The sequence below is a fragment of the Plecotus auritus genome (genome assembly GCF_963455305.1).
Source record: "Plecotus auritus genome assembly, chromosome: 5".
NCBI lineage: Eukaryota > Metazoa > Chordata > Mammalia > Chiroptera > Vespertilionidae > Plecotus > Plecotus auritus.
Genome location: NC_137776.1, coordinates 39,173,591 through 39,186,962, shown reverse-complemented (window position 1 = coordinate 39,186,962; position 13,372 = coordinate 39,173,591). Strand labels below are relative to the sequence as shown.

The 13,372-nt window shown below is 39.6% G+C and overlaps 1 protein-coding gene across 1 annotated transcript; it reads left to right on the top strand.

Moving 5' to 3' along the window:
* The first annotated feature begins 2,155 nt into the window (after positions 1–2,155).
* On the top strand, positions 2,156–13,372 carry DUSP19 (dual specificity phosphatase 19). Its single transcript, XM_080667732.1, has 4 exons — positions 2,156–2,571; positions 6,731–6,777; positions 8,706–8,858; positions 12,496–13,372. The coding sequence occupies exons 1-4, from the start codon at positions 2,346–2,348 to the stop codon at positions 12,733–12,735; spliced, it is 666 nt and encodes a 221-aa protein (XP_080523858.1). The 5' UTR covers positions 2,156–2,345; the 3' UTR covers positions 12,736–13,372.

Below are 13,372 nucleotides of genomic sequence, written 5' to 3'. Positions count from 1 at the left end.
GAAAGAAACATCGATCAGCCGCCTCCTGCACACCCCCTGCTGGGGATGTGCCCGCAATCAAGGTACATGCCCTTGACCAGAATTGAACCGGGACCCTTCAGTCCACAGGCTGATGCTCTATCCACTGAGCCAAACCGGTTTCGGCTGGACCTGGAAGTTTCTTGAACTTCCCCTTCTCCTACCTCTCACCAGTATACTCCTATCTCCAACACTTGCTATTTCTTCCGTCTGCAAAGTTCTTCCCCACAGATATCTACAGGGCTGGCTCCTTCACTGTATTCAGGTGTCTGCTCAAAATTTGTTTCATCAGAGGGGCCTTTTCTCACTAACTTGTAGCAAATAGTACACTGCCCTTTCACTCTGTTCCCTTATTTCACAGTTTTCCTGCACAATACGAGCACCGTGGCATGGCGCATTGTCTTGTTGGCAGAAGCCATCTCCATTGGGATACGCCATCAACATGATAGGATGAACTTGATCAGCAATGATGCTTAGGTATGTTGTGCTATTCAGGCGTTTTTCCATACAAATTAAAGGGCCCAAATCATGCCAGGAAAACATGCCCCAAACCATAACACTGCCCCCACCAGCTTGAAGGGTTGCACTCATGCATGTGGGGTGCATGCTTTCATGCTGTTTCCGTGAAATTCTCACTCTGCCATCTGCATGATGCAACTGGAAACATGATTCATCGGACCACATGACTTTTTTCCAATGCTCAACTGTCCAATCCTTGTGTTCCTGTACGAATTGGAGACGTTTTATCTTGGTAACTGCAGACAGCAAAGGTGTTTGAACAGGCCTTCGGCTTCCATATCCCATACGATGCCGTGTACGGCTAATTTGCCTACAAACGTCAGGTGGCCATAATAATCTGGCCACTCAGTGTATATAGTAGGCTTGTGTGAGATGCAATGGAATAATGTATATAAAGCATCATTAAACACCAGATGGATAACACTGACAATCTAAAAATTACTTATAAGCCCAATGCCTAGCTCAATAGTTGGTCATTATTTTTTTCATTTATGATAAACATATGGAATGATTTGTGGTTAGAGTTGTTTTTTATGAACCTGTGATTGTTTAAGTTATGCAAATAAATTTTTCAATTCATCATTTTAGAGTGTGCCCTGTAGAGAGCCTGGGCTGATATATCATTGTTTTCAATAAGGAGAAATTTGTTTTATTTTAATTTTACATTAGAGAGTTTCAACCCAACAAAAATTTTAATGTATGGTGTTGGAGAATGTTTTAATTAAATCCAATGTAGGGAAAGGAAAATTCCAAAGAAATCTTATGATTTCTTTTGCAAAAAAAAAAATCATCCTTTTGCAATCAGAATCATCATTCTATAATTGTTTTGTAAATTTGAACGTATGCAAGCTTGAATTTCTGCAACTCTGTGGAAGGACTTGCTGCAGTGCTTCTTACAGTGTGTGTATATATTTACTGCATAAAAGGCTCTTCGGCAGTTTTACTGATGGTTGAAAATGTAGGAGGGAAGTCAGAAAATACATGTTTAAGTTCTTGTCAATCTGCATACAGAAACAGTTTAAAAACTTTAAAGAAAAATATATTGGCAGATTTAAATTGTTATTTCACAAATAGTTTTTGTTTTTTTATAGATTTTTTATTGTTTAAAGTATTACATATAGTAGTACATATATCTCCTTTTTACAAATAATTTTTAATCTAGTAAACGTTCCTCTGGGCAGTAACAGCAACAAGAGGAAGTATGAAGGGCAGAAAGTGAGAAACAACTTTGAATGTCTGCTGTAGCCCCCCTGGATTAGCCTAAAAGCAGGCGGGCGGGAAAGGCTCTTCGAAGCAGGGAGGTTTGCACTATAAAGCAGAGCGCAATACCCAGGTCAACCCATATCATTCACTACAAGTGACACCCGCCCACCTAGATAGAAAATCACTGCTTTTAAAGAGCTCGAAATACCATCCCTCTCTCCAATTAAGTCTTATATTTTACCATTCTGCGTGAAAATAAAGCTAGATTTAAACAGCAGTAGACAGAAAACACTAGCGGATTCCTTGAACCTACAAGGAAAACGCAGGCTTTCCGTTGGCCCAAGGGCATCCAATTGGCGCCCGCTTCTCAAAGGCCAATCAAAGTTTGTCTTACATTGAGGCGCGGGGTGGGGGGGGGAGGAGGGGGGGAGGAGGGAAGGAGGAGCCGGAAGTCTCTGTCGCCCGGGTGTTGCTGCTGTTGTCACCTGGAAGGCTGTGCGCTCCTGGGGCTGCATTTGTTACCTGAGCACTACGGGCCAAGAAGTTCAGCCCTTTTCTGTGCTGGCTGGGTTTGCTTGTATTTGTTCCTAGTCACTGCTCATGTAATGCACTCCCTTAACCAGGAAATTAAAGCATTCTCCCGGAATAATCTCAGGAAGCAATGCACCAGGGTGACAACGCTAACTGGAAAGAAAATTATAGAAACATGGAAAGATGCCAGAATTCATGTTGTGGAAGAAGTAGAGCCGAGCAGTGGGGGTGGTTGTGGTTATGTGCAGGATCTTAGCTTGGACCTGCAAGTTGGCGTTATTAAGCCATGGTTGCTCGTGGGTGAGTATATCGATTTGTCATTGAGTCCTTTGATCATATTATTTTATCATTATTTACCTTATTATATTAATAGTTTGTATTATCAGCTGTCCTGCCGAAAAAGATAAAATGTTTCCTTTTTTGGACATGGGACTTCCATCAGCTAGCTAGAGAAGTTTCTGACCCCATAGAAAGTATAGATCCTAGTAGCACATAGCACCTGGTATTTGAATTTTAGGAAAAGTTTCTTCCTGTTTTTCTAACTCTGGAGAATAACACATTAATGTAGGGGTGTTATTATAAAAGGATATAGTTTTTAAAAATCAAATGAAAAAGAATGCTTTTATTAGGAAAAACTTCAAGTTTCAATTTAAAGTTATAGAATAGTACTTGAAATAGTCAAGTGCTTGTTTGCCTGTTCTGCTGTTACAAACCGTAAGGAAGACATGCTTCCTGTGACCACATCTGTCCATGGTGGCTGTTTATAGAATGTTAAGGAAAAGGTGAACTTTATTTTATAGCTATGAGTCTGATGGTTTTATGACTTTTTGTATTACAGAAAATACTGATTTTTCTATACAAAGATTAGTCCACAAATAGCAAACGAAGCACAGTTATAAATGTATAAACTTGTTAGCTTGGCAAGACTATGGTACAGCAGTCTTAAAAAAATAGTCAACAATTTTTTCAAGTTAGTTTGAATTCTTTTCCATTTATGAGTAGAGAAATTAAGAATTGGAAAGATGAATAATTTGTCAGTATTTATGCAGCCAAGCCATTCTTGAGTGAAAACACTGGACTGGGAGTCAGAAATAGCCAAATACACACAGCATCTCACTCCTTTTAAAAACTCTGAAGTAGTGATCATCAGCTCCATTTTTCAGATGGGAACTGGATTTAAGATCAGTTAAGTAATTTGCACAAGGTTAAAACACCAGTATTTCATAACTGGACATCAAGCTCAAGTCTGATTGACTCCTGCTCTCTGTGAACATATAGACTCCCTCAGGGAGTCCAGGTTTGCAGCTCCGCTGTGCCTCTAACTTAACTAGATGAACTAGTGCAAGTCATTTTTCCTCTCTGGTCCTCCTAAAGGCCATCTGTAAAGCTGAAGTAACAGTATCTGCTTATCTCATAGGGTTGTTCTGAGGTTGTTGTAAAAGGGCTTTTGTGTTCTGTGTGTATGTGTGTGTGAAAGATTTTTGAAACCAATGAGTTGTGATTGTGTTGTGTATTATATGAATTGTTACATGAGCTATCTTTAAGTTCACCAAATAAATATCTCCAGCTAGTTTCTGCAGTAGTGAAAAATTAAGGGGGTTTATCTAGCTAGTCTGGAAACTTCACCCAGGACTTGCACACCTAGGAAAGGATATATATCCAGGCACATTTTTCAGTTATTTGGCTTCCATTGTAGTAATAATGGTTTAAAATTATTGGAGAGCCCTAGCTGGTTTGGCTCAGTGGATAGAGCGCCGGCCTGTGGACTGAAGGGTCCCAGGTTTGATTCTAGTCAAGGGCATGTACCTTGGTTACGGGCACATCCCCAGTAGGGGGTGTGCAGGAGGCAGCTGATCGATGTTTCTCTCTCATCCATGTTTCTAACTCTCCCTCTCCCTTCCTCTCTGTAAAATATCAATAAAATATATTTTAAAAAAATAAAATAAAATTATTGGAGAATTTTAAATTTTGCTTATTATTACTTTTTATCTAGACGTATCCCAAGTGAGCTGATCAAGGTAGTGTTTTCATATTGGCATTGGGATCCTTCCCAGGACTCTGGGAGAGTTCCGGAGGGGCTTGTGAATCTGGTCCTTATTTGGTCCCCTCTCTGAACCAGGAAATGGGATCTTTTCATCAGGCACAACCTCCTTTCTTCTGAGAGGAAGAGGGACCTTTTCCTGCTTAGTTACAAGTGCCTTATTCCTGAAGGACCTTGGATGGTTACATCTAAAGTTCTTCCACATGAATGATGCAGGGGCTGTTTCGGACCAGACTAGGTTTCTTTCTGGAGATGGGGGTTGTTTCTAGGTTGCCTCCAACAGCTTCTTTCACCTCTTCAAAACCACACAACTCCAACCCAGCACTACATGCCAATTAACTTTTGTTTTTGATGGAGAGTAAAGACAATGGAGGGCTAAATATAATACATATATTTATATAAAATATAATCTATCTTTCTAAAATATAAGTTTAAAATATATTCTGTCTTTTAAAAATATAATCTGTCTTTTTCAGTTAGTTCATAAATTCAAACAAGCTTCTACCTTTCAAAAATCTCATATAGGCCTTGAACTATCTGTCAGGCTGCTAAAAGATGTTAGTGAGAATTTTTGTTGTAGGGTTTGCAGATTATATTTTTACAACAAGGACTTTTCTTCAGTTGAACTTCATTTGTAAAAGTAGAAAATTTTATCCTAGCTGGTGTGGCTCAGTTAGTCCAGCACTGAAGAGTCACTGGTTCAGTTCCCAATCAGGGCATATGCCCAGGTTGCAGGCTCCATCCCCAGTGTGGGGCATGCAGGAGGCAGCCAATCAATGATTCTCTCTCATCATTGATGTTTCTATCTCACCCACATTCACTTTCTCTCTGAAATCAATAAAAAAATATTTTAAAAAAGAATACTAAATTCGTATCAACATATTCATATTCTGGAAGTCACTTTCAAAATATGGCAGACAACTCTAAAGTATAATAGACCTGTTCCTTTTGGTGTGTGGGTGGGTGGGTGGGTGTGTGTGTGTAATGGAAATGATCAAAGTATCCAGCTTTTATAAATATAATAATGACAGTTTAGGGTGAAAATAGGGAAGAATTTCTATTGCATGTTTCTTTTTTTTTTTTTTTTTTTTTTTTGGTAAGGACTTGTCAAAGTAGAATTATGATTTAAAAAATGAATACATGTTAAACCATCAAATTTCAATTAATTTTTTTGACCCCATGTCCCCTCTCTGGAGATGGTAAGGACTTCTGATAGAAAGCTGAGAATTTTTTTAATTATGGAGTATTTCAAATGCATAGAAAATTTCAGACAATATTATAACAGGCAATTGTGTATCTACCATTCAGCTTTAACAAATGTTAATATTTTGATAGGCTAACTTTTAAGCAAAATAAAGCTCAGTGAGGAGCCTGTGAGCTTTGTATTACCAAGAGAATATTGACCAACCAGCCCACTTACTGGCCTTTCAGCTACCTAAAACCATGTCATAGAAGCTGGCAGATTTCCCAGATAGGTAAGGTAAGAAAAACATTGTTTATGGAAATAAAACCTAATTCAGGAAAGTAAAATACTTGAATAATAAATATCCTATTTTTTCATTGTATTTTTTTCACTTTATTTTAACTAGTTATTCACTTGTAAGAATTTGCTTATTAACTAGAGTCATCTTCCAAGTGTGGGAAATCTGGAACGCAAACTTTGACAGGAAGAAACTGTAAAAGGGCACAGCGCTAGCGGTGCACAGAATGTGGGTGGAACTCTATAGACCCGCAGTGCTTGCTTTAATCTACTGGTGTTCCCAAACCAGCTGGCACTAAGTCTTTTTAAAGATATTCTTTTTTTAAAAAATTTCAAAACAAATATTTTTTGTAAAAAATACAAATGAGCAGAAAGAAGGGAAAAAATCACCTGTAATCCTACTTTTAACATTTTGTTCTATATACTTCGTGTCCCATTTTAAGCATACACATTTTTTGTTATTACAAAAATGGATGATGGTATATTGTAACCTGCTTTTATTACCTAATATATTTCCATGCCCTACCTAATATCTGTATATATTTCACTACACAATTGAACCATCTTTTATTTAACCCAACCCCTATTATTGGGCTTTTTTAAAAAACCTAGATTAAAAACAACCTATTATTGGGTTGTTTGTTTTATTTTTGTGGTATCACAAACAATACTATGATGGACATCCTGATAGCTGATCTTTGTAACATCCAGAACGTTTAGGACAAATTCCTAGAAGTGGGAAATCATAGTCCAAGAGTATATACAACATGAGTATTTTTATAGCTATCACCAAATTGTCTTTCAGAAAGTTGGAATGAGGTCCTCCCAAGTTGTTGTTTTTAAAATAAATAAATAAATAACAGAATTGTTGCAAAAATTGGATAAAAAGTCAGGATGATTATTTTCATGTTCAAGGTGATATGACTTATTTCTTATAGGGTCACAAGATGCTGCTCATGATCTGGATACACTGAAAAAGCACAAGGTAAAAAAAAGTTTCCTGGCACCATGTATAAAAAGGGGAAAATATGTTTACTGAGGATAATAATACAAAGCAGAGGTGTGAAGAGCTATAGGAGAACCAAGTGTTATGGGACCAGAAGGAATAGATTACTGAACTTGCAGTCCCCTTGCCCTGATCTAAGTCTGGCCTACTGTGTCCTAAGGTCTCAGTTGAAAAGTAATACCTTCAGAAAGGCCTACCCTGACTCATGTTGCTGACTCCCAACTCGCTGCATTGCCTCATTTGAATTCTTTCAGAGAATGTATTTTCATCTCAAAATCTGATTTTAAGAGCAAGGATCTTAGTCCTTGCTCATTTCTGTGTCTCCTGAACCTAGAAAGGAGCCTAGCACTCATTTACTTCATGGGTGAGAGGCAGGGTTGCATTCTTTTGGATACTCCCTGCCTCTTCCAAATGACTTTGTTCCACCTTCCAGTAAAAATCGTTGCTCTTGCCTGGCCGGTGTTGCTCAGTAGTTGAGCATTGACCCATGAACCAGGAGGTCATGGTTCGATTCTTGGTCAGGGCACGTGCTTGGGTGTCAGGTTCGATTTCCCAATAGGGGGCTTGCAGGAGGCCGCTGATCAATGATTCTCATCATTGATGTTTCTACCTCTCCCTCTCCTTTCCTCTCTGAAACTAAGATGCAGCTTGGCTAGTGTGGCTCAGTGGTTGAGTGTCGACCTATGAACCAGGAAGTCATGGTTAGATTCCCAGTCAGGGCACATGCCTGGGTTTTGGGCTTGATCCCCAGTAAGGGGTATGGAGGAGGCAGCTAATCAGTGATTCTCATCATTGATATTTCTACCTCTCTCCCTTCCTCTCTGAAATCAATAAAAATATTTTTTTAAAAAACTAAGACATATGCTAAGAAATAATAAATACAATGAGAAGCATGTTATGACAAGAAACAGTGACTCATTTTTCTTGTCTATGTATCCTTTGGATTCTCTTAAAGGACTTTCCATGGCTCTTTCCATATGCTTGGTGGGCTCTAGGAAAGAGCTTGAATGCATATATGGAGTAGGAGGTTGCTTATGTGCACCATTTGAAAGAAAATCTTCCATAGCCATCCTATTTTTCACCCACACTAATTCATCAGAGCCTTTGGGTTTGATAGTTTTAAAAGCTCACCAGGTGATTCTAATGTGCATCCACACTGGAGAACCATGTACTTACAAAGAGGAAATAATTATCAAAAGGGAAGTTTGTGCTGCTGACACACTTCCCTTAAGTTTTTTATATGGACATCCATAGACTTATTAAACAAATATTTTAAGTACTTTCTGTGCCAAGGTCACTGCTCATTCACAATGCTTACTTATAATAGTGAATAAGTGCCCTTGCCAGTTTGGCTCAGTGGATAGAGCCTGTGGACTGAAGGGTGCTGCGTTTGATTCCGGTCAAGGGCACATGCCTGTGTTGCGGGCTCAATCCCTAGCAGGGGGCTTGCAGGAGGCAGCCGATCAATGATTCTCTCTCATCATTGATGTTTCCTCTCTGAAATCAATAAGAATATATTTGGGAATGGTGGTGGCGGGGGAGACGTCAATGGGGAAATAGGAGACTCATGTAATACTTTAAACAGTAAAGAATTTAAATTTAAGATAATAACAATAGCGAGTAAGTTAAACTCCTGGTGGAGTTTCTAATACAATGAAGGAGACAAACAATCTCTAAGGAGTAAGGGTTATAATAGGAAAAGTAGAGAGTGCTATGGAAATATATAGAAATAGCGCCTCAGTGAGGGATGAAGCATCAGATCAGGCTTTCTTGAGGAAATATTATTTACGTACGCATCATGCTTAAATTGTGTGTTCTTGTTACAGATCTCAACATCCCAGCTTCTTTTTAATTAATCTACTTCATGAGAATTTTTTAAAATCATCCTTTATTTTTTTATCTTTAAGGTGACTCATATTCTCAATGTTGCATATGGAGTTGAAAATGCTTTCCTCAGTGACTTTATATATAAGAGCATTTCTATACTGGATCTGCCCGAAACCAATATCCTGTCTTATTTTCCAGAATGTTTTGAATTTATTGAACAAGCAAAAATGAAGGTAAGTTTTGTTTTGATCCAAAGTTCTTCAAAAGCAGAAATTTTAAAATTTGGGTCCATTACTTAGTTTTTATTCTTTATGTAGTGAATATGTAAAGAACCATTATGAAATCTCCTCTCCAACAATATTTCATGAATTCCTACACTATTTAGTTCTCTAATTGCTCTTTTCTCAATGACATATTCATTTTTAAAATTAATTTCCCCTCTTCCTATGCCCGTGTATATATGTACTTAGATTTCCTCTGACAGTGTATAACCCACCTGCCCACTGATCAAGTTGTAAGCTAATCAGTGGACTGCAGGATAGAGGTAGCTCTAGTTCTGTTAATATATTTATGAAAATTAGTATGCATTTATTTTTGTGGCCAGAGTAGGGATTGTGAATCTGTGCATTTTAACAGTAGAATTTTAGGGTGCTCTAAGGACTGAATGGGTATTGCTTTTCTGAGATTGTATGAAAAGTTGATAAGAAGCTGTTCATTGGGTCTCTGACTATAGTAGAAGACCAACTGATGGTATAATACTTCAATCTTGTATACTGGATCCAAGTCAACACGCTGACATGCCGGGCTTCTGCTTTGGCCGTTACCCATAATTAGACTGAAATGACATCATTTTTAATCAGCATGTAATTCTTACAAACTTTATGGGAGATAAGTAGATGGGAATGTAGAAGCACTTACAGAAAAAAGTTAACTCTCCAGGAACACCTGATTATTAATGACAGTTAACATTAGAAGCCAGTTTAATTGAATTTTGTCTAATGATCTCCTTTCTGCCTTTTCTCCATCCCTTTCTCCCTTCTCTCCCTTCCTTTCTCTCTCTCAAATCAATAAAAACATATTTTTAAAAAAGAAGTTCATTTGAAAGTTTTCATCAGATATTATACTATGATTTTAAAATATCTTCAGTCTCATCAGAATGAACTATTGTACAAAATGAGAAAAGTTTCATATGTGTATAGTGAGTATTTGTGTTTTGCTTTTCTTGTACAAAAAGTTAATATCCGGAAATGACTCAAAATATATATATACTAGAGGTCCGGTGCATGAAATTCATGCACTGGGATTGAGGGGTTCCTCAGCCCGGCCTGTGCTCTCTCACAGTCCAGAAGCCCTTGGGTAGCGGGCCTCAGCCATCAGTCGGACATCCTTAGCGCTGCCACAGAGGTGGGAGAGGCTCCTGCCACTGCCGCTGCACTCGCCAGCCTGTGAACCCAGCTTCTGGCTGAGTGGTGCTCCCCCTGTGGGAGCGCACTGACCACCAGGGGGCAGCTCCTGCACTGAGCGTCTTCCCCCTGGTGTCAGTGCGCATCATAGTGACCAGTCGTTCCGCCGTTCGGTCGATTTGCATATTAGCCTTTTATTATATAGGATAAGAAAAAATTGAAATTGTCTTTTTGATATGAGGATTTTCAGAATGTTAACTAATTTTGTTGTGGATCACTTGGATTTCTTGAAATGAGATGCACTTGCAAATTTGTTACAACAGATCTAGGAAAAGAATTTTGCAACAGATTTATGAATCTAAGAAAACTGCCTTGCAAAAGTAAAATAAGTCAATAAGCTATAAACATAGTATTGCTAATATATGCTTTGGGTAGAGTTTTTAGTTCTAAGTTTTGTTTTTTTCCCCTTCCTCTGTTTCAATCTTTTACCAAAAGAAGAATCAGGAAATTAAGTAACTAAAATGTCTAGTTCTGTAGTGTGTCCCACAGTTTACTACATTTCATCCAGAACATTAACTTTTTAAAAGCCTGAAACAAGCCAACCTGTATCAGTGGCGTTCCATCAGATCTATCACATTCATTATTAATGCAATATTACCCCCATCAGCATTGGTCTTACACTGTGTCTCTTTTCACTTGCAAAGTATCATTTTCAAGTTACCTGAAACGTTATTTATTTATTGACCTCATGCTGGTGTCTAGTTACCTTTTCTACTTCACATTGTCATGAGCTATTTGTATCATTTTACTACATCATAAGTTTAGCTTATTTTTTTAAATTTTTTCCATCACCTTTTATCCCCCCTATATCCTCCTACACCTCAACCCCCCCAATCACCAGACTGCTGTCCAACTTTCCTCCAGAATATATCTAAAGGTGGAAAATTGTTTTCCTTACTGATCATTTTACACAGAGATTGCCAAACTAATGCCACTATCTTTATGGGAACACTATGTGTACATGGAATATCTCAGGCTTTCTGTTTAGTTTATGATTATGTTTTCTTCATTAGGCTTTTATGTGTACTTTACTGGATTATTTCAGTTTAACAAAGGATACCATTTCAGAATTCCAAAGACCTCATCAAAGCACTTCAATCCTAGCAGTTGGAAAGAGGAGGTGTTGGTTGATCGATTGATTAGTTTTTCCATTCTTTCCTTACAATGAATTGTATTTTGATAATTGAATAAATTGATAGGATGACTATCCTATCTAATAAAAGAGTAATATGCAAATTGACCATCACTCCAACACACCAAAGATGGCTGCCCCCATGTGGTCAAAGATGGCTGCCCCCATGTGGACACAAGATGGCCAGCAGGGGAGGGCAGTTGGGAGGGACCAGGTCTGCAAGGGAGGGCAGTTGTGGGCGATCAGGCCAGCAGGGGAGAGCAGTTGGGAGGGACCAGGCCTGCAAGGGAGGGCAGTTGGGGGCAATCAAGCCTGTGGGGGAGGGCAGTTAGGGGTGACCAGGCCGGCAGAGGAGGGAAGTTGGGGGCAACTGGGCCTGCAGTTGGGGGGACCCAGGCCTGCAGGGGAGAGCAGTTGGGGCAGACCAGGCCTGCAGGGGAGGGCAGTTAGGAGTGACCAGGCCTGCAGGGGAGGGCAGTTAGGGGCAAACAGGCTGGCAGGGGAACAGTTAGGCATCAATCAGGCTGTCAGGGAAGTGGTTAGGGGGTGATCAGGCTGGCAGGCAGAAGCAGTTAGGGGCAATCAGGAAGGCAAGCAGGCAAGCAGTTGGGAGCCAGTAGTCCTGGATTGTGAGAAGGATGTCCGACTGCCCGTTTAGGCCCGATCCAGGTAGGATCGGGCCTAAACGGGCAGTCGGATATCCCTCGAGGCGTCCCTGATTGGAAAGGATGCAGGCTGGGCTGAGGGACACACACCCCCTGTGCATGAATTTCATGCACCGGGCCTCTAGTCTGTATATATAAAAGGCTAAGCAACTGGCTGACTGGCCAACTGGCCAGTAGGTATAATGTGCACTGACCACCAGGGGGCAGACGCTCAACACAGTAGCTGCCGAGTGACAGCAACTTTGCACTCCGGGACCCCTTGTGGAATGTCAGACTGCGGGTTTTTGGCCCGATCCCGCAGGCCAGGCCAAGGGACCCCCACCTGCCAGAGGGACCCCGCTTACTTCGCAGATGCCCTTCAAGCCCCAGTGCCGCCACAGGTGCAGCTGGTGGGGGAGGGACCACGCGAGGTTGGCTCCAGGGTGTGTCCAGCCTGTCTCACCCAGTCCTGTCCTGCCGGCAACCTTCTAATTAATTTCCTTTCAATGTGCATGAATAGGTGCACCGGGCCTCTAGTTTTTCATAATTTTTAATAGTATAAGAATGTACTATTGATTTAATAACCTTTCTTAAATTAATAATGAAGAGTTTTGTTTGATTTTTATTGCAGGATGGAGTGGTTCTAGTCCATTGCAATGCAGGGGTTTCCAGGGCAGCTGCAATTGTAATAGGCTTCCTGATGAATTCTGAAGAAATCTCATTTACCACTGCTTTTTCTCTGGTGAAAAATGCAAGGCCTTCCATATGTCCAAATGCTGGCTTCATGGAACAGCTTCGTACATATCAAGAGGGCAAAGAAAGCAATGAGTCTGACAAAATACAGGAATTAGAAGGAGACAACAGTTCATGAGTTACATTCTAGCAGATGATGGACAACTAGTTTCTCAGTTGGCCTCTATAACCACCTTTCCCCTTTTTTAGAGAGTAGACTGATGAAAACTTCCTTTTCTCTTGCTTTTTTTTTTTTTTTTTTTTTAGTGAAAATGAAGGTCAATGGATTGTCCTGAGATAGCATATACATAATTTTTTAAATTATATCATGTTTTCTTTGGTATTATAATGTGTGATTAAATGCTTCTTTGATTTGCTAAGGGAGAATAACAATGTATTACCAATAATTGATTTCTGTAGAAGGAAAAATGCTTAAATTTAAAAATCTATGTTAGAGCATAGAAAGGTTAAATCAGTGATTAAGACTTTTCTATTCCAGCAACTGTATCCAGGAAGGAAAAAACTTGAAATGCTACTTGACTTACCATTTCAGAAGGAGATAAATTTCTTCATAAATAATTTAAGATTAAAAACCAATACCATGCCCTAGCTGGTTTGGTTCAGTGGATAGAGCATCGGGTTCCAGGTTCGATTCCAGTTAAGGGCACATGTCCGGGTTGCCAGCTTGATCCCCAGTAGGGGGTGTGCAGGTGGCAGCCAGTCAATGATTCTCTCTCACCATTGATGTTTCTATCTCTCCCTTTTTCTCTGAAATC

What these genes read in the sequence shown, in the direction of transcription:
- DUSP19 (XM_080667732.1), top strand. Translation starts at nt 2,346, where the DNA reads ATGCACTCCCTTAACCAGGAAATTAAAGCATTCTCCCGGAATAATCTC. An exon ending in TAAGCCATGGTTGCTCGTGG is followed by an intron (nt 2,572 to 6,730) that starts GTGAGTATATCG and finishes TATTTCTTATAG; the next exon opens with GGTCACAAGATGCTGCTCAT. An exon ending in ATACACTGAAAAAGCACAAG is followed by an intron (nt 6,778 to 8,705) that starts GTAAAAAAAAGT and finishes TTTATCTTTAAG; the next exon opens with GTGACTCATATTCTCAATGT.